This window comes from Nansenia antarctica, assembly GCF_963989245.1.
Source record: "Nansenia antarctica genome assembly, chromosome: 2".
NCBI lineage: Eukaryota > Metazoa > Chordata > Actinopteri > Argentiniformes > Microstomatidae > Nansenia > Nansenia antarctica.
This window is the reverse complement of record NC_137675.1, coordinates 71,146,483-71,171,287: the sequence shown is the minus strand read 5'-3', so window position 1 is coordinate 71,171,287 and position 24,805 is coordinate 71,146,483. Positions and strand designations below refer to the sequence as shown.

The 24,805-nt window shown below is 47.3% G+C and overlaps 1 protein-coding gene across 1 annotated transcript in view; it reads right to left on the bottom strand.

The window, feature by feature from the left end:
- Positions 1-24,805, bottom strand: part of cacnb1 (calcium channel, voltage-dependent, beta 1 subunit) — a gene marked incomplete at both ends in the record, with an annotated part of 29,885 nt that continues 5,080 nt past the window's right edge. Inside the window, 11 exons of the mRNA XM_080524296.1 lie at positions 1-285; positions 501-596; positions 1,160-1,311; positions 4,208-4,317; positions 4,415-4,473; positions 4,619-4,699; positions 7,329-7,489; positions 9,112-9,179; positions 9,335-9,471; positions 9,819-9,941; positions 10,150-10,269. Of these exons, the coding sequence (XP_080380422.1) occupies positions 1-285; positions 501-596; positions 1,160-1,311; positions 4,208-4,317; positions 4,415-4,473; positions 4,619-4,699; positions 7,329-7,489; positions 9,112-9,179; positions 9,335-9,471; positions 9,819-9,941; positions 10,150-10,269 (1,392 nt within the window). The remainder of the gene's footprint in view (positions 286-500; positions 597-1,159; positions 1,312-4,207; positions 4,318-4,414; positions 4,474-4,618; positions 4,700-7,328; positions 7,490-9,111; positions 9,180-9,334; positions 9,472-9,818; positions 9,942-10,149; positions 10,270-24,805) is intronic.

Below are 24,805 nucleotides of genomic sequence, written 5' to 3'. Positions count from 1 at the left end.
TTAGAGGGCGTGCTCCGCTTCCTTCTGCTCATTGGCCACGGGCCCCTCCAGGCCGGGCCAAAATTCCAGGTTGCGGCGCAGGGAGGTGAGCACCTGTACCTGCAGGTTGGAGACGGGCTCTGGGGAGGAGGCCAGGGCGGCCGTGGCCATGGTGCGGTTGAGCAGGGGGTTGGGTGGGTTGCTGCTGGGGGGGTGCGTGGCCTTCCAGTAGGCCTCCAGGTAGTCAGCCAGGTGCTCGCAGGCGTCCTCCAGTTGGTTCTCATCCAAGATAATGTCAAACAGCTCCTAAACACAGATGGGTTTTAAATCATGTGGGAATTATGTTTTTCACCTTTCAGCCTTGAGGCTGCAACCAAGAAATGTAAAAAAATCGATTGAAATTTCAATTTCAATTGCCCGTTGGTCATATTGGTCATTGACTTAATTGGGTCAGGGAAAACAGCAGGCCAAACAGCCTGTAAGAACGTCTGGCTTTTCTGCACAAGGTTAGAGACACTCACAGGAGGGCACTGTGCCAGCTTGTCTGCTGCCACCATCTGCACATTCAGGTGTTTGGCCTGGGACTTCCCCCTGGATTTGATGAGCCTCTGGAGGACCTAGAGAGACAGAGGCATACTGTCCATGTCAACACAGACACATGCCATTGCAGTCCAACATAACATGCCATTTGCAGTCAACGCTCCAAGTGAAGCGGTGTGAAAAATCTACCACCAAAGTATAAATAAACTCTTTAGGCATGTCCCTTAAGTTTGTGTTTTGTAATATCGTGAGCTTAGAATTATAAGGTTCTACCTCCGTTTAGGGTAGTTCAGAGATATTGAGCGTCAAAGGTTTTACATTCCGTTATGTTTTGTGAGATGGAACCTTTGTATTTTATGAATCACTAACTAAAACATTTAAACATTTGGAAAAATAACACCACACAGGCATAAAAAAACACCTAATGGATCAGATTATGTAAAAAAATAAATTTGGACAAAAATGGAGATAGAACCTTTCTAATTCTAACATCACGATATGTCAACTGTCACTTTTTTTTCAGACAAAAGTCTTTTCTATAGAGGGTATATGTACCTTTTTACTTTTTTAATAAATGCTCTGTCTCTTGTATGATCTTGTAAAACCCAATAAACAAAGTTTATTAAAAAAAGGAATGTACCTTAGGTGAGGCGATTTTAATGTAGACGATGATAGGGGCCAGGGAGGTCTTAGCCAGCTGAGAGGGGTGGTTGATGGTGTCTGCATCCAGGGCGACCAACTGCAGCGTGCGGGCTAACTCAAAAATACGCTCAATCTCACTCTGCACCTCCGCTGATGGGCCAGAGAACAAGACAGGGATACAGTTAGCAATGCATACACATATTCATTATTTTGCTCACAACTAATCTGGCTGGAAAGAGATTGAACACCACACGCACGCACGCACGCACGCACACACACACGCAGACACGCAGACACGCAGACACACACAAAGTTGTGCCAACTTTGCATGTTAGTACTGTGTCATGCATTTCACATTTTGGACGAAAGGTTCTGTGCGACCAGAACCCATCGCATTTGAAGTTCCATTTACTCACAGCAAAATGGAAAAGTAGGGCATTCTCATTCTTTTGCCACTTTCCAACGAGCCACACTGAGTGTATTGTTAATGTGAATACAAAGTTTGTTCGAAAAGTTCTTTCTAAGGACTCGGGAAGGAAGGAGGCTCTTGAGAATGAGATGCCAGCAGCACTTGAAATAATCACAAGGGTACTCTTTCTTGATTATGTGAATGAAAAACAAAAAATAACTAAACTGATGAAGCGTAACGTTAGTTGTTGTCAGAACTGCCAGGCAATCATCTTTATTCAATGAACAAGTCAAGCCTGTTAGGCTGCTTAGGCTTTTTTAAAGAAACAAATGATTATTGTCCTTTAGCAATACCTGGGAAGAGCCTGTATGTTGTTTTGGGCAGTTTGAGATAAGTGATGAGCCCTCCTTTATCATGAGCTCAAATGTGTTGACGTGTGTCGAGCTTCCACACCTGCCTAATCTTTAGCCAAAACTTCAGCGGCTGTAAGCGTGTGCTGCCAGCCCAGCAGCAGCAGAGAGAGAGATAACAGGTAAAGGTAATCTGCAGGGGGAACAGCCAGCCGGCTGAGGAGAAGGGAATTAATCCTGGAGGCAGCTCGGGGACCAGGGACAGATAAGAGAAATTAACTTCACCAGAAATAATGAAAACCTAACAAAATAGTCCTCTCCTTTATTAACCTTGCGAAACCTTCAATTTCTCAGAATTCGCACACTGCATCTCTCCGTACAACTTGTTCCCGACTAGAGAGATTGGTAATTAACTCAATCTCACTCGACGGAGTCTGTGAGTTTGAGCTGGCATACAGGCTCCTCTTAGGTAGGTAAGTCTTCCATGTACAGTAGGAGAGTCCTTGTTTAGGGGAGTAGGACTCTGGGTCACAGGATGGAAGTGGGGGGTGGAGGGGCAGCGTGGGATGGAGGGGGAGTATCAGCTTCCCCTGTATGCTCATCTCTGACCACAGTTGTCCCCCTCCCCCAGGCACCCTCTCACATTTCCCCTGAACCACAGATGGCAGACGCCCAGCAGCTCACAGCCACCCCGCTTTCACACTGTTGTGTTATTGCTCTTTTTCCTTTCACTTGCCTTTGTTATGTTCTTTTTATGGCCAAGCAACAGGTTTTCACGCACAAGTGTGAGGAACAGAGAAAATGACAGGCAGGCAGACAAGGCAGACACACAGGCAGACATTATGATGTATGGACAGATGAGAAGAGGAGTGAGAGAAAGGGAGAGAAAAGGGAAGGGAGGTACTTGATTGTTTTTTTTTCCACGTAGGAAGGATAGCATACGTACCCAGTACGTCTGAGTCAAGAGAGAGTGGAGGAAGTGTGTGGTGGAAGAGAGAGGGGGCAAGGAGGGATGGGTGGGTGGAGGGCAGGAAAGACAGGATGAAAAGAGAGAAGAGGCTAGATCAGACTCAGGCAGTTAGACAGAGCAGGCCTTTGCCGTAAACCTTTTATGCTCTTGTGGATCCTCCCTGGAGCCTCTGGAGGAGGCCTGGAGTTCTTAGCTCAGTTAGAACCCTATTCATTTATAAGGAAGCTTTCTATGGTCAGGGTAATGAATGGGATATCACATTCTTAGAACTATGTATAATTCCCTGTGTGTAGAATAATTCCCAGTCAATGTAAGTCATTGGTTTACTGATTGAATGTGTGTCATACTGTAGGTGGTATAGACTTTCTAACTAACTTACTAACTAACTGACTAACCAACTAACTAACTAAAAATCACAGATATTTCTGTGTCAAATACTAACTTCACAAACACAACACTACTTCAATTTTCTGTATCTTCCTCCCCATAAGCGGACACTATGGAAACACCATTTATGTGTGTGCCCGAGAACAAACGTGTTCTGTCAGAGGGATAAAACTGATTCAAACGCTAATATTGATATATGGAAAAACACAAATTGTGAAAGGTAACAACACATAGCAATAGCCAAATGGATGATAAGAAACATACAAACAAACAAACCAAAACATTTTGGGGGGAAAAGACTAATCTGTTTACTTGGCGAAGTAACATGAAGCTACAAGCTACATGAATGTGATTCTGTCCAGCACTGTGTAATGTTTGTGGTGTTCTTTCCTTGTGGCTTTAATTCCTCCCAAACCAACCAGAGAGCGACGCAGAATGGTGATCCAGTTTGTGTGTTACATAACCAATTTCTAGTTTCCCAGTGTAGTATGACAAATGTTATAGCTGTATAACTATAGCTGTCTGACCCAGTGACTAACACTGACAGGTATTGACAGCCGATAGCTGTCAATCTAGAGGGGCAGTGGTTGGGGGTGGGGTTAACCAGCTATTGTTACCGCCCATTACCTGCCTGTGTGAAGGTGTGAAAAAGTACGAAATCTTTGAAGGCCCTTTTCTCAGGATTTAGTTTTCAGGGTTAACAAGTTTCAAATACTCATGTCGTCTTAAAATGTTTCCCGATTTCTATGTATGACGCATAATTTGAAAGCTTACAATCTGTAGTTTAAGCATATGTAAAAAACAGAAAAATGACTTTGCCTACTTGATGATCATTCCACCACATCACGTCACATGTGGTGTAGTCAGGTGTGTATTAAGGTCTACGGGGTGTTTAGGTAGATGGGTCTTGGCCTGATTCTCCTCTCTTACCCAGGCTGGAGCGAGTGCTTGAGCGCTCGATGATGGTGTGTTTGCTGGGGTTGTTGAGGACCGAGCGCTTGGCCAAAGAGATGTCTGCTGTCACCCGTGTGATGGATATCCTGGAACAAACAATATCCACCGATCGGCGTTGAGTTTGGAACGTGTGTGTCGAAACAGACACGTGATAACAGGTCATACGGCGACTCTGAGACTCACCTGCCCTCAAACTTGTGTTTGAGAAAGTCAAAGAGTGCCTTCTGCATCATATCAGTCACCTAGAGTGGTAGGAGAGGAAACAGACAGCTTAGTTGTGGTATACTTATATCCAATGAGCCAAACAATAAGCTTTTTTGATATGGAAATAAAGTGTTATTGCTGGAAAGAAAGAAAGAAGGTGGAGATAGGTGGAGACTGCTGTACCTCATAGCCCTTGAGTGAAGGCCCCACTAGAATGATGGGTCTCATGGAGGGAACCACGTCATAGGGAGGAACGTGCTCCATCTAAGGCAGCAGGGAGAGCACCAAGAGTGGGGTGAGTTACTGTGTTGCTCTGTACCTGAACACACACACACACACGCACACGCACACGCACACGCACACGCACACGCACGCACACACACACACGCACACGCACACGCACACGCACACACGCACACATGCACACATGCACGCACTCACCCAGCTGCATGGAGCTTAGACCACATCTAGGACACTGACACAAACAATCTGTGGCCAGCCACACAAACTCAACACACACACTCAACACACACACTATAACCCACTCCCTCTGTTGAGTTTCCCCTCCCTCTGTACAATGTGCTACAATCCAAAAGACATACGGTGTATTTCAGACATCGCAGTCCATTTATTTTGTTGGAGATTAAAGGCATACAACCAGGAGGTACATTTTTTTTACAGAAAGCACTCATTTAAATTTCTCAGTCAGCAGTCATAACAAATTAAGTAATCCATAATTAAATTTGACGTCTGGGGAGCAGAATGAGTTATGGGGAGAGGCAGAGAACATTATTAATATAAAAAAGCTCTCTCTCGTCAGCTTTTGTCCAGCCAAATTCAAATACAATTTCCCAAACCCCATCCCTTTGTGTGTGCGTGTGTGTGTGCGTGTGTGTGTGTGTGCATGTGTGTATCAGTATACAAGACTCCTTGTCGCATATAATGGGTCCATTGCCTCCAACCCAAATAGATTAAGAGAAAGGATAAACAGTTAAACATATATCTCTTTCTGGTTCAACATACAGCACAGAGTGGACTAACATCTTTGTCTCTGACACCGACTTCAGCACATTGTAAATCCACAGCTGACATGCGCTCTTATGCAAAAACACCCACACACAGTCAACACTGAACATATTCCAGCACAAAACATATGCCTACATTAACGGTCCATATGAATCATAAAAACATGATTCATCTGTAAATGCTATGGTTAAAACCATAGGGGAAACAGTCACATGTCCTTTAAACGGACAACAGGGGTATGGGGGGGGGGCGGGGGACAGTGGTGGTTCACTTCTGTATTCCGAGCACGCCTTCTCCTCTGTATTCTGTGCAGCACTTCAGTGCTCTGAGAGCAGGAGTGAGGGTTGGAGAGCCCTACTCCACTAAGGTGCATTACGTTACATAAAGCTAGGCCAAGGCAGGCTCATTTCAGCTCATTCGTATTCATGGAAGCTAGAAATACATACTTTTTAAAAGTTTCCAAATTGGTCTTTATGATCTCTGAAGTGGCAGTAGTGCAGCACCATATGTCATGATAAATCCCTCCGCTTTCCAATAACATTAGTGTCCAAATGTACTTTGTAGTACATTTAATATCGCCGTTGTAATATTGTAATAGTGATCTATAGCCAGATAGTGTCTCTGTTCCACAGATGGATCAGAATTGTGCTGACAGACAGCCAGAAGAGCTGACGCTAGGCTACTGCTGCTCAAACGAACCGTCCAAAATGGAAATGAAAACACATCGAGGCTCATTAGTGTTACCCAGCGCTATCTGTGTGTGTGTGTGTGTGTGTGTGTGTGAGACAGGGGCTGTGACACGCCCGCACCTGCACACTTGACAGGCTGCGTTTACCCGATCAGCACTGCAGAGAGATGACGGAGGCGTTTGAGTACTGGAATATCTGTTTCCTTTGATGCGACTTGTGTTGGTCATTTGGAAACTGATGAACATGATATTACAGATATACTGTATGCTGATCAGGGGGAGGCCGGCGGAGGGAGAAATCAGAGGATGGGCTCATTGTAATGCATGGATACCCTCACCTGCTTCTCCTGATATGGAGAATACTCTCCTTCATACAGAAAGTACCATATATTTGAGTAGTAAGTAGTAACCATAAGTAGTAACCATTTTCAAGTGAGAAAAAATTTCTTTAAGATGAAAGAGTTAGACCTTCTCTCTAGCATCAGACTGTGTGGTGCAATACGGAGCAACGACAAAGTGGAGGAGGAGGAGAAGGAGAAGACATGATGGAAGGTGAAAGGTGAAAGGTTAAAAGGTTAGTCTCGTTAGAGAACAAACCCGCTCAGACTCACCGACTTCTGTTTCTGTTTAGCCGGGCCACCTACAGTATCATTCGGCACACACAACCCCCACCAGAGAAAGAGCAAAAACAGACAAGGAAAAGAGACAAAAAGCACAAAACACAAAACACAGAGCACGGTTTGTTATTGACATGTTAGGTATTAGGAGGAGGAACTGAGAGAGGAGCCGTCCAATTAGAAATGGAGACTTGCGTAGATTACAGCTGGCCTCAAATTCACATCTAAAAAAGAATACAGTATTTCACTGTACTGTCAGGTCAGCTCACCCCCTCTCCCAGTTGACAAGCACGGGAACACACACGCAAACATATCTCAGCGGCCAGTTACCATAGAGACCAGAGACTGAGGGGCCAATCAGGATTAAGAGTCAGGAGCTAGCGGCGGGGGAACAGTGGGTCAGTTTGGGGTCAGTTAGTTGGTCAGAGACGGGGAGGTAAAAGGGCTAGTGGGGAGAGGCAGGCAGCAGGGGACCACAGCTGGGTGCATTGGGGACGAGGTGGGGGGGGACGGGGTGGGGTGGTGGGGGGGAATAAGCAGTGCCTTGTGCCCCTGGCGTTACCTTCTTAAAGAAGGGCAGGCGGTGGGCGTTGGCCTGTGGGGATGTGACACTGCCCGCGTTGCCCTTGGGGGAGCGAGAGTCACCCTGGGGCTCAGGGGGCTCCTCAGCGTCCAGGTCCAGGGGGTCAAGGTCATAAGCCACTGTGGCCATGTCCACATGAGCTGGGGGGGGGGGGGGCAGTGCACAGAGAAGGACAGGGGGGTGACAGAGGGAGAGAGAGAGAGAGAGAGAGAGAGAGAAGAGGAAGCAAAAAGGGGGGAGTGATAGAAATGGGAAGAGAGAGAGAGAGTGGAGATGAGGTCGACAGAGAGTCAATGGGAAAGAGGAAAAATAGGATAGGAGATAATGTGAAGAAAGAAGAACAAAGGGAAGATGGAGACAAAGGCATGATGAGACAAAGACATCCCCAAAAAAAAGAGACATGAAATCAAAAGAAAAGAGAGGCCATAAGGCATAAGACTGAGATCTGGAAATGTGTGGAGGAGAAAAAAAGGAAATAACCACCATCAAAGCCAATCAGCGACTGACTGAATAAATAATAGAATGCTTTTGAGCACGGAAAAAGCAAGGAACGGATATTAGTGTGTGTATGAAGTGAGCAGCAGGGGAGAGACTGAGTCCAGGGTAGACAGAGAGAGTGAGGCGAAGATAGCGTAATAAAGAGGTGTATAATAGAGAGGTGGTAGAGTCCCAGATTGGTTGTAGAAGGAGTCAAAGAGAGAGAGAGAGAGAGAGAGAGAGAGAGAGAGCGAGAGAGAGAGAGAGAGAGAGAGCGAGCGAGAGTGAGGTGCTAGGGAGTGGAGGAGAGACGTGTGGCAGGGGAGGGTGTGCTGTGTGCTGCTGGAGTGGGTTGTGGAAGTCATGTTGCTGGTGGTGGAGGTGTCGGTGGTGGCAGTGGTGGTGGAGGTGAGGGGGGGGGGGGGGGGGCTCTGTGTTGGGGGGTATTGGCCAGAGCAGAAATGCAGGGGGCATGGTGCATCAGACCAGATAACAGATGTCTCTTGATTGACAGGCCGCTCCATAATTCATGTGATGCAGGTTATGATCGATGGGGGTATATCATCATCACCTCACAAAATATACCAGTTACATGTATTTGGTCTGATCTTGTCTGTCTTCAATTCAGCGCACGTGCGCCTCTTTATATGAAATAATTTCCTTATCTAAAAAAACCAACAACATTGACATAACTCTCCCGTCCTTTTTTCAATAATGTCTCCCTTCTCCCTCTCGGTCTATCGATCTTCCTCAGTCTACGTCTGTTCAGCAGCAGCATTGCTGTGTGGGCTTCTGTCCTATCCTAGTGCTGCTCAGTCACACACACGGTACAGACTGGGCAGACCGGCCTAGTGATCAGGTTTAATGAGATGACTACATTCTCCGCTCTATTTCAGTCCCGTCCTGTTGACTAGTGACAGACCCTGTTAAGGCCTCTCTCTCTCTCTCTCTCTCTCTCTCTCTCTCTCTCTCTCTCTCTCTCTCTCTCTCTCTCTCCCACTCCCGTAGCAGAGCGCTCCCAACCGAGGCTGGATGGAGTACGCCACGCTCAGATGGGCGGAGAAGCTACCGCTCGTGATTAATCATCACAGCTCACTACCGATCCAATTAAAATCTAAATATCAGAGACAGTGACAGAGGGGGGTTGGGGGGGGGGGGGGGGGGGGGTGCGGTGGCGGTGGCAAGGGGGAGACTCGCCACACACACACACACACACACACACACACACAATGCTACAGTAGTGACTCTCTCATGTGGAGAGGGAAGGAAACCTCCATGACCTTACCTGTGCCGGGAGGGGTGGGCCTGCGTGTTCCCGTGGCAACGTCCAGGCTGGAGCTTCCCCCGGATTTACTGTGAGAGGGAACACACACGGTTAGGAGCAGGCGGTTTGCTGGTGCTGGTACAGAGGTGTAGAGTGTGATGACTCAATAACACTGTGTTTCACAGGGACACGGGGAATGATCGATTGATTGGTTGTAATGGGTGACTGGTAGTGCATAAGGCACCTGGAGCTGAGGCGGTTCTGTCTCATCCTCTGCTCCTGGAGGAGGCGGGTGTTCTCCAGTTTCACCGGGCTGGGGATGAAGCCCACCTCACAGCCCTCCTTCACCAGACGCCCGATCCACCAGTCATTATTGTACTTCTGCACAGCACAGCACAGACAGCCAAAAGTCAATACCCAATACACCCCCCCCCTGCTGCGCTCGCACCATCCCTTCTTGCTCGCAGAGACCTGCTGTTGCCAAGGCAACCGACTCCATCTTAGCGTGGCGCTTATCGACACATCAACATCAGACATCAATATAGAAAACGGCGTTTCTTTCCGATTGAACAACAACAACAAGAAGATGATGACCTTTTTACCTCAGACAGATCTTGTTATCTAAAATGTCAGTGAAGAGGTCCCGAGTATGGTTATGGAACAAACAGGATCTTTAAAAAAAAAGAAAGAAAAAATAACAGAGAAATGGGAGAGTGGGAGTGTCGGACCTCTTTGATGTGCAGGAAATCTTTGGCTTCGAAGGAGATGGCCATGCCCTGCACAGGAACGTCATCGTTGGGGCCTGAATTGTAGCCCACATTCGTCCGAACAGCAAAGGCCACTGGTTTGGTCTGGAGAGGTGGTAGAAGGGAGAGAGGGAACATGAGGATGAGGCAAGAGAGAGAGAGAGAGAGAGAGTAAAGCATCTAGTAGGCTACTTTAAATGTAGAAGACACTCTGTCAGAGAGCGTAAACAAGGTTCTAGGTAGGGCGAGGGTCAGTATAGAGGGGCTGAGGGATACGGCAGAGGGAATGCGGATGAGGCTGGTGACGTCTGACCTTGGCTTTCTCGAGTGTGGCGAGGGCCTGTCTGTCAGCCTCCTTCCTCAGTGCCTCCGGATCCTCCTCCAGGGACACGTCCGAATCCGACGGCCGGCTGGTGTAGGAGTCTGCAGAGCCCTGAGACACACAGAGGGGGAGAGGGAGAGAGAGAAAGAGTTAGGGAGAGTAACATCTTCACAAGATGGTGGCATCATCATCATTTGCCTCGGTGTGTCTGCTTATTGAGGGAGTGTTTTGTGTGCTTTTGGACTGGAGTGTGTGTGTGTGTGTGTGTGTGTGTGCGCGCGTGTATGTATGTGTGTGTGGACAGTATGTGTGCGTGTGCACATGCAAGTGTGTGTTCACCCACACAGGCACCCAGAGTACTCCATGTCCTTGAATAAAACCCCTTCATCCAGTGAGGGGTAATACAAACAACAATAGTAGTGGAAGTTGGAACCACCACAGGTCACTCTGGACTGACACACCCAACCCCTCCACAGAAGCACCAAGAGACAGGGTGACGAAAATGTGTGTGTGTGTGTGTGTGTGTGTGTGTGTGTCTCTGTGTGTGTGTGTGTGTGTGTCTGTGTGTGCGAGCGAGTGCGCACACTCGTATGAGTGTGTGTGTGTGTGTGTGTGTGTGTGTGTCATAACCTTGTCCTCCTCTGGGCTCCCTTTCTCACTCCTCTCGCTTGGCGCCTTTCCTCACGACCATGTCTCTACCTCTCAATATTTATTTACCTCTTCATAGTCTTTCTTTCCCACCTGCTCTTCCTCTTTAGTATCTAAGGGAGATGGGTCTTTGCTATCTACTGTCAACATCCATGTCAATATCCAACTAGCAAGCTTGTAGTAGCCCATGAGCTACTGTCCGTCTAGACAGGGTAGACAAATAGGCATGGCAGAATTTTGCTCATCGACTTTACGATGATTCCTATGTGCATGTGATGTTGTGCGCTACATAAAGGTTCTGTTAAAACAGCATAACATGTGACCTGGGGTGGTCCAGTGGTCTAGCACCGCGATCTACAGTGCACATATGCCCATGTCTATGCCCATGGGTTCGAATCCGGCCCATGCCCTCTCTCCTTGCTTTCCTGTCTTTCTTCACTGTATCTGTCCAATAAAATGAAAAATATGAAACAGCATGACATTATCGTGTCAGGTTATCCCATTAATGTTCACCTGCATTGTTAACAACACAGAGTCAAGTCATCGGCTTCCAGTATTGGACTAAGCATAAATTACTCGTGATTGGTTGTAACTTGAGAGCATGGTGGTAGCATTTTGGGTATTCCTAATGGAATCTAGGATCCGGGAGTGTCAGTCGCACAGTGATGAGCAAATCATTATCAATTATTATTAACCATAAAATATATTTTGGAGGCAGATATAACACTACGTAAACGTAACTTGTGTAAGTTGGTCATGTGACCACTTGTGTAGTGTCCGCTTCATCATGTTCATAACCATCTGAAATTGTACTGGAGAATAAATGTGTGTCTTTATTCTTAACCCATCCAGTCCTTTCTCCATTCTTCCAGTATTTTATCCCAATTCGTCAGTTATGGTATCAGTCTACCATTGGCATGCCAATTGTTGGTGTGACACTGACAACCATCGATCTACCATTTACACCCTGACAACTCCTGCTGGGACCATATATACAGAAACATGATTATGCACTCACTGCAATGTAAGTCGCTTTGGATAAAAGCGTCAGCTAAATGGCATATATTACATCTTTGCACAATGAGTATGCCGACCATGCCAACATACTGTAGGTCTGTCTACTAGTGGCATGCTGACTGTCAATGCCCAATATTAGTGGTACAATGTTTGGCTAAATAGCAGCATAACGCCACGATAAACGGCTTAATTTTATCATTAGGGGTCCGATATAGGCTGATGAGCTGCTCTGCCACCAGCGGTCCAATAAGCACTCGCGGCTGGGTGATGCCATGAATAGCCTGAGGTAAATAAAATATAAAATAATAGCTTTGTGTTGCCAGGTCATCTTCCCCGTGGTATTTCTATTGCCTTTTATTTCCAACTTATGATAGCAACACAAAGATGACCTACCTGTCTGCCTTCCTGCAAGCGGACACATTCATGTGTGGCTGGTTCACTGTAATATGAGTGTGAACATCAACACATATGCAACACACAAAGCTGAATAAAAAAACAACAACTATAAGCTGTTTCATGTTTTAAAATTCACTGCGAACAACAGATCGAGAGTGTGGGTGTGTCAAAGAAGGGGAGAAAAAACCCCAACAACCTCAAGGGGGTTAGATTTAATATTAGCGAAGATATAAATTACTCATGAAGGGGGCTATGGTTTCTACCGCTTCCACCTCTCATGCTTGGTAACCTGACCCCCCTCTGGCTGACCCTAACCCACCCAGTAAAAACCCTGGCCTCCCCGGGCCAGCTCTGAATGCTGAAGTACTGTACAGTGAAAACAGTGCAGTGGGGGAGTAGTAGTGCTTCAGTTTTTCAAGTGTTAGTGTTCCTCTTTATATAACTCTCCTTCTTGTTCTCTTGTGTGTTTTTCAGGTGTCAGACTGCCTCGCAACAGCGCCCGTGGGAGGTGCAGACAAGTATGCGGACAGCTGAATGTGGCAGGCTGGAGAAGTGACTCATTAGGTGTGGTGGGGTTTCTAAAATAGAGGTGAGAATGTGCCAGGATGACATCCACCATATGAAATGACGTTAAATAATGCACTGTTAAAAAAGTCTGCTCTGGGAGCACATACGTAAGCATACACACACACACACCCACACAAATATGTGTGCAATCGCCTTATGCAGAGGTGTTGTTAGGATCTTGAAACATTGAGGGCTTAGCCCAGCCCACGTTTTGGCGACGAGGGGGGGGCGACGAGGGGGGGGGGGTGCTAGCGGAGTTTTTGGTTGAGGGGGGGGGGGGGGGGGGTTGCACTAAATCGATGGTGATTTTTTATTTACTTAAATAAATAAAAAATAAAAAATAAAAATCATATATTCATAAAACATTCACAGTTATAGCCCCAGACAACCAGGCCTAATAACGTCACTGGCCTTATGACGAATCACCTATTTCTCTCTCCGGCTGCCTCGCCTTAGCTTCCACATCAACTACAGGTAATGCTGCTACGTAAGCGTACAGTACAGTACTCAACTAAAGCAGGGATGAAAAGGGTTTAGGAGGACAACCTTGGCAGTACCTCCCCTCCCCTATTCTCTAATGCAAACATTGAGCAAGGGTCAAGGGTCAAGGGTGGGAGGTGAAGGTTCATCCCCCTTCTCTGCTCAAACGGAATGGAGACCAGACTGGACTAGAAAGGCTAAATATACACCAGGACAGCCTGCCACTGAAAGACAAAAATACAGTGTGTGTGTGTGTGTGTGTGTGTGTGTGTGTATGTGGACTAGGTATTTGGATATCTGCTGTGCCACAGGTTTTAATGAATCTCAAACAAAATGCTGATTGAAGCACAGCCACCTGTCGCATAAAAATCACCGGTGGCTTAGCAACAACAGGCTGAATTCAGACACGCCCGGTAACACGCCTGGTAACCAGGGCAACTGGTTGACCCTCCCAGAGGCCGACGGGCCTGCCCTGACCCTCCCTACTTCCTGTTTAATTTACAACACACACACACACACACAGGCACACACGTGATGCCCCCAAGCCAGCATGGATGACTCGTTGAAAGACATGCAGCATTTAATGAGGATGATGGAACAGCCGGGGCTACTCACCGGCTCTGAGTCATCTAACCCATACAGGTGCATCCCAACACGGAGGGCTGATTACAGAGAGGTTAATGCACCTTGATGACAAATCCAGTCTGAGACAGAAAAAGCCTCCTGTCGCCTCAGGAAGAGACTAGGAGCAACTCCTGGCCAGCAACAGGTGAAGCAGTATAAAGCAGCAGAGCAAGAGAGGGAAGGATGGGAAATGTGTGTCTGTGCGTGTGCTTCTTTGTGTGTGTGTGTGTGTGTGTGTGTGTGTGTGTGTGTGTGTGTGTGTGTGTGTGTGTGTGTGTGTGTGTGGCGTGTGAATGCATGTGTGTGTGACTGTGAGTCACTCACTCAGCCTGGTCACGTCACAAAATGCACCCACAGAAAAGAAGAGAAAGACAGTGAAAGGAGAAAAGGGAAGAGAGAGAAGAGAGAGAGAGAGAGAGAGAGAGAGAGTATACACATAGATAAATAAATACACATCTAATCCAATCTACAACTAATAAATCAATGGTTTATAAATAATGCAAAACAAGTTAAGTATGAGTGATGAGTGTAGCCTAGTCGTGAGGAGCAGGGGTTAGGGTGGAGGCACTGTCAACAAGCACAACTGACTCCTACATTATTTTCTGTAATAATGTCTTGTAAAGCTTTCTCTGCCACTAAATTCCTTTAATTTCTCTTCCTTTTCCTCTCTCCATCCACCCATATATCTCTCTCTTTCCCTCCATCAATGGGTTCTGTCTTTAATATAGTTGCTTGATTCATTTCACACACAGCCTGTTCAAAATAGCTACAAACCACCTGATCCCAGGGGTGCTCCCCTATTGGCCAGGCCAGGGTAGAGACCCCAGCAGTGTCATAGTAACCAGCACAGCTGCTTAGTAGTGTGTGAGAGAGAGAGAGAGAGAGAGAGAGAGAGAGAGAGAGAGAGAGAGAGAGAGAGAGAGAGGTAAAGACTTATGATGAGAGACACCATCAGAATAACACTGATCACAGTAAACTGGGACATAAGATAGAAAAGATTTTCTTTTGATTTGATTTTCTTTTCGTTTGATTATCATTCATCTTCACACAGAGGTATTGCACTCAGAGACAGTTGTCCCTGAAACACATTCAACAGGTGACCATGTGGTCAGTTTCCAGTTGAGGGCTTCTATTCATCTCAAACACAGCAAGGCTATGATGTTCCTGCCTCATCCCCTCAGGCTAAACCTCGTGAGCCTGGCCACACCCTGATCAATACAAAAGCAGAGAATATTGTGTACACACATCTCTCAATAATGACATATACACTGGACCAAACCACATCTCTCAATAATGACATATACACTGGACCAAACCACATCTCTCTATAATGACATATACACTGGACCAAACCACATCTCTCTATAATGACATATACACTGGACCAAACCACATCTCTAGTCTCTATAATGAATGAATGAATGAATGAATGAATGGTCTTTATTGTCATTGCTACAGTACAGGTACCAAACAACGAAATTTAGGAGGGGTGGCTCCCCTGGTGTTAGGAAAGAAAAAAAAAAAACTTAAAAAAAGAAAAAAAAATCACAAGAAGGGAAGGAGCTGGTTTACATAAATAAAGGCTATGTACACTATCCACTGTACTATACTGTACAGATAGACGACTAGGGTTGTCATATTGCACAATAGTGTTATTGCACATTTATTTAAAGTGTCGCAGTTTGCAGGCTTGAAATGTACATATTTGTGCCTCAGCACTACACCTGATTTTTTCAGTCCAGCAGCTGCCAACAATCCGTCCAGACTGTCCAGGGCCCAGAACCTAGGTCTTTGCTGTGTTCAGGGCCTGGACGGCCCTGTGGTAGAAGCTGTTCTTCAGTCTGTTTGTCCTTGCGGCCAAGGTCCTGAACCGCCTTTTCGAGGGCAGCCTGGTAAAGTGTTCGTACCCAGGGTGGGTCGGGTCCCTGGAGATCTTGGAGGCCTTCCTGAGACAGCGTGTGTTGTACAGCTCTTCCAGAGAGGGGAGGGGGGCGCCGGTGATCTTCTGTGCTGTTCTCACGACTCTCTGTAGCGCATTTCTCTCCGCGGTAGTGCAGCTGGAGAACCAGTTGCAGATGCCGTAGGTGAGGATGCTCTCCACTGCGCCGCGGTAGAAGGTCACCAGTATCTCCTGCTTGCTGTGTTCCTTCCTGAGGACTCTCAGGATGTATAGCCGCTGTTGTGCCTTCTTGATGGTGTCTTTTGTGTTGTCCTTCCAGGTCAGGTCATCCCGCATGTGCATCCCCAGAAATCGGAGGGTTGAGACTCTCTCCACGCTCTCTCCGTCGATGAGCAGGGGCTGGATCTCTGACTTTTTCCTCCTGAAGTCTACGATGATTTCCTGGGTCTTTGACTTGTTCAGTAGCAGGTTGTTAACCTTGCACAGCTTGCTCAGTTGCTCTACCTCATCCCTGTACGCCGCCTCGTCCCCCCCCGAGATGCATCCCACCACGGTGGTGTCGTCTGCAAACTTTACGATGGAGTTGCTGGGGTGGACGGGGGTGAAGTCGTAGGTGTAGAGGTTGTAGAGGATGGGGCTTAGCACGCAGCCCTGGGGGGACCCAGTGCTGAGTCTGAGGGCTGTGGAGGTGTGGGGGCCCACCCGCACCCTCTGGGGGCGGTCGGTCAGGAAGTCCTTGATCCATGCACATATAGAGTGTGGTAGACCCAGGTCTAGTAGTTTGGTCACTAGCCTGTCTGGAAGGATGGTGTTGAAGGCGGAGCTGAAGTCCACAAAAAGCAGTCTCGCGTAGCTGTTTCCCCTCTCCAGGTGGGATAGAGTGGCGTGGAGAGTCGTCGCGATGGCGTCCTCTGTGGACCTGTGGGCTCTGTAGGCGAACTGGTATGGATCCAGGTTGGGCGGGAGGCGTGTGAGTATGTGGGCCCGGACTAGTTTCTCGAAGCACTTCATGATGATTGGTGTGAGTGCCACCGGGCGGTAGTCGCTCACCGTGCTTTTCTTCGGGACTGGGATGATAGTTGAGGTTTTCAGGCAGGGTGGGATGGTGGCCTGGGACAGGGACTGGTTGAAGATGTTGGTGAAAACCCCGGCCAGCTGGTCGGCGCAGTCCCTCAGCACCCGTCCCAGGACGCCATCCGGCCCCGAGGCTTTCCTGGGGTCCACCGCCTTCAGCACGCGTCTCACTTCATGCTCTGTGAGGGTGAGGCTGCTGAGAGCTGGAGAGAGTGGTGTTTGTGTTGTGGTTACCTCCGTTCGCCCCTCGTCGAACCGGGCGTAGAAGGTGTTCAGCTTTCCCGCCAGCAGGGGGTCGTCCTCTGCGGCTGTGAGCCTGTTGGCTCTGAAGTTTGTCATGTGCTGAACCCCCTGCCACATCCGCCTGGAGTCGTTGCTCAGGAGGCATTCCTCAATCTTCTCTCTGTGGTCTGCCTTGGCCGCTTTGATTCCGCGCTTTAGGTTAGCCCTGGTGGTGCTGTACAGCGGTGTGCTCTTCCCTGCGAAGAAGGCGTTGTCCCTCTCGTTGATCAGTTTTTGGACCTTCCCAGTCATCCATGGCTTCGTGTTGGGGTAGACCCGGACCCGTTTGTCCACGGTGACTGAGTTGGTGCAGTTCACTATGTGGTTCAGAACCGACGACGTGTACTGTTCCAGGTCCTCATGCTCATATTCCTGCCATGGGGTGTCATTTAGGCAGATCTGCAGTGGAGCGGACCCTTCTGGCCAGGTTCTGACAGTCTTAGTGGTGATGGGAGCACTTTTCCCCATGGTAGTGTATGCTGGGATCAGGAGGATTGACACATGGTCAGACATGCCTAGATGAGCTAGCGGACTAGCCTTGTAAGCACGTTTGATGTTGGAGTATACCTTGTCCAGTGTTTTTTCTCCTCTTGTTGCACATTTCACATGCTGATAGAACTTGGGTAGTACTGCCTTCAGGTCGACATGATTGAAATCTCCTGCTATAATGTGAATGACATATACACTGGACCAAACAAACCACATCTCTCAATAATGACATATACACTGGACCAAACCAAAAAGGGTAACACACTGGGCTCCCCTGGCAAACACTCTCTGCTTTATATAAATGTACTGTACAGTCATGTTTTGAAAAGATAGTATACAGCAGGCTTTAGCCATAAGAATCACCAGTTCATTACAACACAACTGTACTAAAACATGATCTAGCAAAACCCCAAACATTTGGACCATTTGGGTATAATACAATAATAACATATTAATTAACTTATTTGTTTATTTGAATTTCTTAGAACAAGCACACCTAAGCACCATTTGGTACCAGGTTGTTACCAGCTGTGTTGAGTTCTTAGTAAACAATTCTTGTAAGTACCGGTAGTCCTACCAAAGAGAACCTTTGACTACGATATAATTTTCTAGATATAAGGCAAAAAATAAAGTGCTACTCAATAAATAAAATAACAATAACTATTAATAAACCTAGCCCCGGCATGTCGTGAGCTTAGAATGATAAGGTTCTATCTCTGTTTAGGGCAGTTCAGAGATATTGAGTGTCAAAGTTTTTACATTCCATTATGTTTTGTGAGATGGAACCTTTGTATTTTATGAATTACTAACTAAGAAATGTCAACACCACACAGGCATTAATAAACACCTAATGGATCAGGTTATGTAAAAAACTCAATTTTGACAAAAATTGAGATAGAACCTTATAATTCTAACGTCACGATGTGTCAAAGCATTCTCTTGCCCATCCAGTCAGGGGGTGCGAGGCAGCCTGCAAAGTGTCTGCCACTGTGATGAATTCACACCTGTTTAGCTTTGATATTGATATCTGATATACTAATTGGGAGAGCAAGACAGGAAGAGAGAGGTAGAGGGGGGTAGAGAGAGAAGGTGAGAGAGTTGAGAGGGAGAGAGAGAGACAGAGAGAGAGAGAGAGAGAGAGAGAGTGAGACGAGGAGGAGGAAGAGGGATGAGGAGAGAGAATGACAGAGAAAGAGAGGTGTTGAAGGGGAGTGGTGGGAGTGGGAATGGGAGTGAGAAAGGCAAGTGCTTTGAATAATGAGGGCTGAAAAATGCTGCCCTGCAGGGGAAGAAATGACGTTAAGGCTGTTACTTCTGGTGGAATGACGTCCCTGTTAACTGTTCCAGGCCATAGAGGAGAGAGAAATGGACAACATTGCCATGTCTAGATAGAGCAGCAGAATGAAGCAGTGAGTCAGAATGTTGATGTACATGTGACACATTCTAGTCTTTTGGTCCGCTTGTCAGCAACCAATTAAAAAAATGTTCAGACTTTTCTTTTGAAACAAGGAACTACCTATCAACGTTGTTGAGAATCCCAACACAAACTCGCTAGTCAAGCCAAAATACTGCAACGCAATGGATTCGGTGAGTAATCCCCACTGCTACCTAGTTAACTATAACACTACTTTACATTGTTAGCAGGCTCACAAAACAAGTTGTGTTAGTTGACTAGCGATGTGTCATTGCATTTCAACAACGCGGAAATGTATTCACATTTTTTTAAAGAAAAGTCTGATCATTACATCAGATCCCGATATGAGGACCAACGCATTAGAGCGTGTCACATATGATGGGTTGTGTGTCTTTGTATGCAATGTTTTTTCATATGGATAATTGGATATAGAGTACAGTACTTGTAGGTGCAAGTAATAATAATAATAATAATAATAATAATAATAACAACTTTTTATTTGTATAGCACGTCCTGCAAACGTTTGTACATACAAAAAATGTATGCACATATCAAGTGTCCTCATACTGTATGAGACTGCCAGAGAGGGAACAATGTTTCTGAGTACTAAAGTACACACTCACAACCCCCTTGAGAATAAAGGCGTATTGATCTAAAGATAAAGGAAGATTATGATCTTCTCTATTATTATTATTATTATTATATTATGATCTTAAGAGATACGACGGTGAGAATGTTCTCTGTCGTGAGTGGGAGACAGAGAAAAGGTAAGGATGGTAAGAGAAATATACTCATACCAAATCCATCAGCTTGGTTGATGACTGCATTCTAATACTAACAAAATCGCAAACGCCTCACCGCTCCCCTGAGCTGTATTCCTGACTCCCTCCCTCCAGCTCTGTGTGTAATCAGAGTAAACACCACACTCATAAGACACAGAGCAAACACCAACTCAGACAGCAGAGAGCACGCCAGAATCCACGAGCAGAACAGGCCCTAACTAATTCTATATAGAGAGTTCAGATCCCAGAGTAGCAAAGAAGGATGGGGTAGGAACAAGGCCAGTCAGAGGAGGAACAGAGGAGCAACAGGAGCAAACAGGCAGATAGAAAGGAGCTGCAGAGACAGGTAGTACCACAGTACTGACAGGACAATTACATTAAGAGTGTTACAGGGGTCTCATGTCTCGTGATGGCCAGTGGCGCTTCAAATGAGTAAACGGCCATGTGCCTCGGCTCTGCGGTCGCGTTGTCACGGCAACCGGCTGGCCCGGACACTGTGCCACAGAGCGAGCGCTATCTTAAAAGGCCCTGGGTTGCTGAGAGATTACGAGAAAAAAAATGTGAGTCACAGAGAGAGGCCTTGCTAAAAATACATGGATACATAATTAAGCTGAGCATGGGCCCTAATTCAGTAATGACTTAATTGCTCTACAACAAAGACACGGTAGGCCTACTGCCAATTAGTCTTGTTAAGTGGTATTCCAATAACACCGCAAAAACAATGACTAAGGAAATGACCAATCAACACAAGCAGACAAACCAGACAGCAGAACTTTACAAAAGGTTCACCTGTAAAGACAATCAATAAACTCTTTAGCATAGCATTCTGAAGCTTCTGTAAGTTATAACCATTACGGTACATTCACTTCACAGAAAGCCCTGTCATATCTTTCTTATGTCTCTTTGACCAGTGGCTTTGGTTGAGATCAAGGCTATAGGACCACCTGGTACAGGGGGGGAGCACACAGAGTGAAGCCCCCTGAAATGGACAAGGGGCTGGGATAGTGAGGCTGGGGGGCTCCCATAGCAGGAGAAGCTACCAGTGGGACTGGAAGTCTAATTAAAAACCCAGCGTCTTTCCCGCAGCTGTGACCCAGCCCAAAATGGAATCGCACAACACAGGGCGAAAGAAAGGGGATCAAAGACAGCGAGAGAGGGAAAGAGAGACACCAGGAAATGCAAAGCGCAAAAAAAGTTAGAAAAAGTCTGTCTCTGTCCTGTCCGACGACACCAATCTCATGCCCCTCGAACACACTCACACTACACACTGTCTTTCTCCCTCTCACACAAACAGACACGCATACTCAAACCTTACTTAAGAGTTCGGCAAAGAGCTCTAGTGCGAAAACAGACACACCAAAAGTGTAAAGCTTTTTCGGGGTTAGCCAGATCCTCCTTACCATGACGGGCCTGCGAATCCTCTCGGTCGTCTCCATACCTCGTTTGCCACACTCGCCACACCACGGCAAACCAGGGGGGTAAAGCCGGAGTCCACACAGGCGAGAGTGTGTGTGTGTGTGTGTGTGTGTGTGTGCGAGAGAGAGAGAGAGAGAGAGAGAGAGAGAGAGAGAGAGAGAGGGATGGCAAGTATGTGTGTGTCCCTGAGTGAGTGCAACACAGGGAAAGAGTGTGTGTGTGAGTGTGTGTGTGTGTGTGTGTGTGTGTGTGTCACAGAGAGAGAGAGAGAGAGAGAGAGAGAGAGAGAGAGAGAGAGAGAGAGAGAGAGAGACAGAAAGAGTACTATATGTGTGAAATTAGAAGAGTACTCTGCTAACACCCGCCCTCCCTCCCTCTTCACACCCCCCCCCCCCCCCCACACCCCCCCCCAAAAAGAACCTGAACCTTGTTTAGAGGAAGGGAGAGAGAGCAGGGGATCTGGGACTGGTGGTGGTGGTGTGTGTGTGTGTGTGTTGGGGAGGGGGGTCGGGTTGCAGGACTTGTGCTACATTTGCAAACTGGGGAATTATATTTAGCCCTGGCAGGACAGAAACAGGGATGTGAACGCAGCGAGCCCCAGAAGGAGGCTTGGTATGCAGCCGTCAGCCATATAATGCCCCCACTGACGTGGGAGAGGGGTAGGGGCAGTGCCCAGGGAAACCCCCCCCCCTTCCTATATCCCCCTCTCTCCCTCCCTCCCTCCCTCTATCTCTCTACCCCCTCCCTTTCCATCTCTCGCCACTCGGAACAGGGGATCAGACAGTGGGGATAACAAAATCAAGAGGGGTGAGTAAAGGGAGAGAGGGGGTGGGGGGGGGGGGGGTGGCAGTAACACAAGGACAACCAGCACAATGGTATGTGCTCACTGCTCACACACTTGGAAGCAGTCAGCACTCTGGGCTTCAGGGGTTTATTTTCTACTCAGCCAGTCGGGGGTATCAGAGTACGGTAGCCCCATTAAGACAGCATGTCCATCCATAATGATTAGGTAGCACTGGCAGCCTTCTAGACCACAGCCATATATCACTGTTGGTTCCACTTACAAAACTTAATTAAAAAGGTGGACAAAACGTAATTAAAGTCACTTAATCAAAAGTAATTGTATGACCTGTTCAATCAATCTGAACGCGGATGAGTGAACTTTGAACTAATGAATCGAAGCAGACCCCGTGAAACAAGATGAATTGAACTTGAACTCACTGTGCCCAGACAGTCGTTGACAGTGCTAAAATGGCACCGGGGGTAAAAGTAAGGTTGATGAAGGGGAGAGGGGAGGGGTGCGGAGGCACTGTCTGAGCCATCTCCCTATTCCACCACTAGAGGGCGACCTCCGACACAGTGACAGGTGCCTCTCTATGGCAACAGGGCGGAGGAGAACGTCTCGTCTCAACCATCTCCGAGGCTGGGGCTGATGATGGACAGGCTGGCCGCTGCGTAGGAACAGATTGCCAGTGACAGGGTTGCCAGTGACCAGAGGGCCCCTCCCTGCAAGCGAGTCACGATGGCTTCTGTTCCTCCATAGAGAGTCAAATGCCAGGAGCGACAGAAGGACTGATTACATTTTTTTTTCTTCCTCCCTATGGAAAAAAGCAACACATAGGATAACTCCCACATTCCTCTCCCACACGCCTCAGGGTCCATCTTCACAGGAGAAAAAAAACATTGAGGAGGAAAAATTTGTACCCGTCACTCGAACAGAGCAGGTATAGCCATCGAGTTATCCCATTCTCCTACTTTGGAACGAACAGCAGTGATTTCAGGGGTGTATCGAACACAAGCTGGCTTTTGTAAATAAATAAACGAACGTTCCTTAGAGTTCTCTTATCGTCTCTCCCTAAACCCTGAAACAGCTTCCTCTTGCGTCAGAAGTGTCCCGCGCCTCCTTTTCTTGCCGATGCAAAACAGTCAATTGTCCTGAACCTCGCCCCATTACTTTGTCAGAGAGTGTAGGCTGTTAGCTCTGTCTATGTGATTCATCCTGGCCTAATAGCCGCGAACTGACGCAGTTGCCCTGATCTAATGGGAAACAAGGAAACTGGACCCCACCGAATAAGCCCCCAGGGAGGACAGAGTGATTATGGTCAGTCACTGACTGTGTTGAGGGAGTACAGCTCATCTCAGGTCACATAGCAGCAGGGCTGGAGGGCATTGTGAGACAGTCCACACACAGTATTGATTACAAAAAAACCATTTCAATGAATTTGTGAGTGGGTTCAGGGTGTCTGTGAACGCGTTTGATTGTTTGAGTGAGTGCGTGCGTCCGTGCGTCCGTGCGTGTGTGACCTCTGAACAAACAGCCAGCTTGTTATAGGGAAATGAAATTACAAAGAGACAAAGAGGTGAGAAAAGATGAAGAGGAGCTTTACTTGTGTGCGTATTCTACATTGCTTTTTCCGATCACAGCTCAGCATAATGGTTATCATGACTAATACCTGCCAGAAGTGCATCCTGTCCTTGTATCTAAGGTAAAGTTGAGGGCTGTGCATACGTGCATACAAGCTCTCTCTCCCTCACATGCACGCACGCGCGCGCACGCTCACACACACACATACAGACACACACACTAATCCATCTAAACATCCTCTTCCCCTCCTCTCCATCCCACTGCGCTTGCCACACAGCTGAGGGGAGATTCAGTGGCCCGGTTGCCATGGAAACCAGGCCAGTGTACCAGCTCCACTGTTGCTTGATTGTGGCTCTTCCATATGTGTGTGTGTGTGTGTGTGTGTGTGTGTGTGTGTGTGTGTGCGTGTGTGCGTGTGTGTGTGTGTGTGCGCGTGTGTGTGTGCGCGTGTGTGTATGTGCGTGTGTGTATGTGCGTGTGCTTGCGTAGGTGTGTGCGAGACTAAAGAGAGTGCAGCTTTGAGTTGTGCAAGGAAAGGCAAACGTATAGCTAGATTACATACTGTGCTGTATGCAAAGCTAAATTCTTAGCTGCCATAATGTGGCATGATTATCAGCTAAATGCAGCCATGGGCACAGTCCCTCCCGGCAGTCATGTAATTATGAATGGTAAAGATGTGTCTGGATTGGTCTCAGTGTTGGTGTACGTAAGCCTGATCAGGAGCGTTAGCGATAGCGGTGTTATTAGTGATCGTCCAGTCAGAACTAGTTGTATGAAGCAGTGCAAGACCAGCTGTAACAAGCAGTGTAAGGCCTCTCCCTGCAGACATGTAAACACGCCCCTCCAACACGACAGGCTGAGCAGACAGAGAGTTAATGAGGGGAACAGCCAGAGGGGAGGAGGGTGTACAACGGAGGATGAAGCTAACCTTTACAATCCACGGGAGGGCTCTACTCCCCAGCTGTGTTCACCGCCACGTAAGGGGAGTTCTTTCAGAGAGACACCCATACCCGAGAAGATAAATGTCATTCGGCAAGGGGCAAGCCATTTCCTTCACAAACAAAGAGGTCGAGGAAGGAAAAAGGTGACTCGATTTAGCGTGACACAGGGGCCGCTTTGAAAAAGGTTGTGTCCAGACGAGGGGCAGCTCTGCAGGTGACACACGTGTGCCAGAGGGAGGGAGGGAGGGAAGG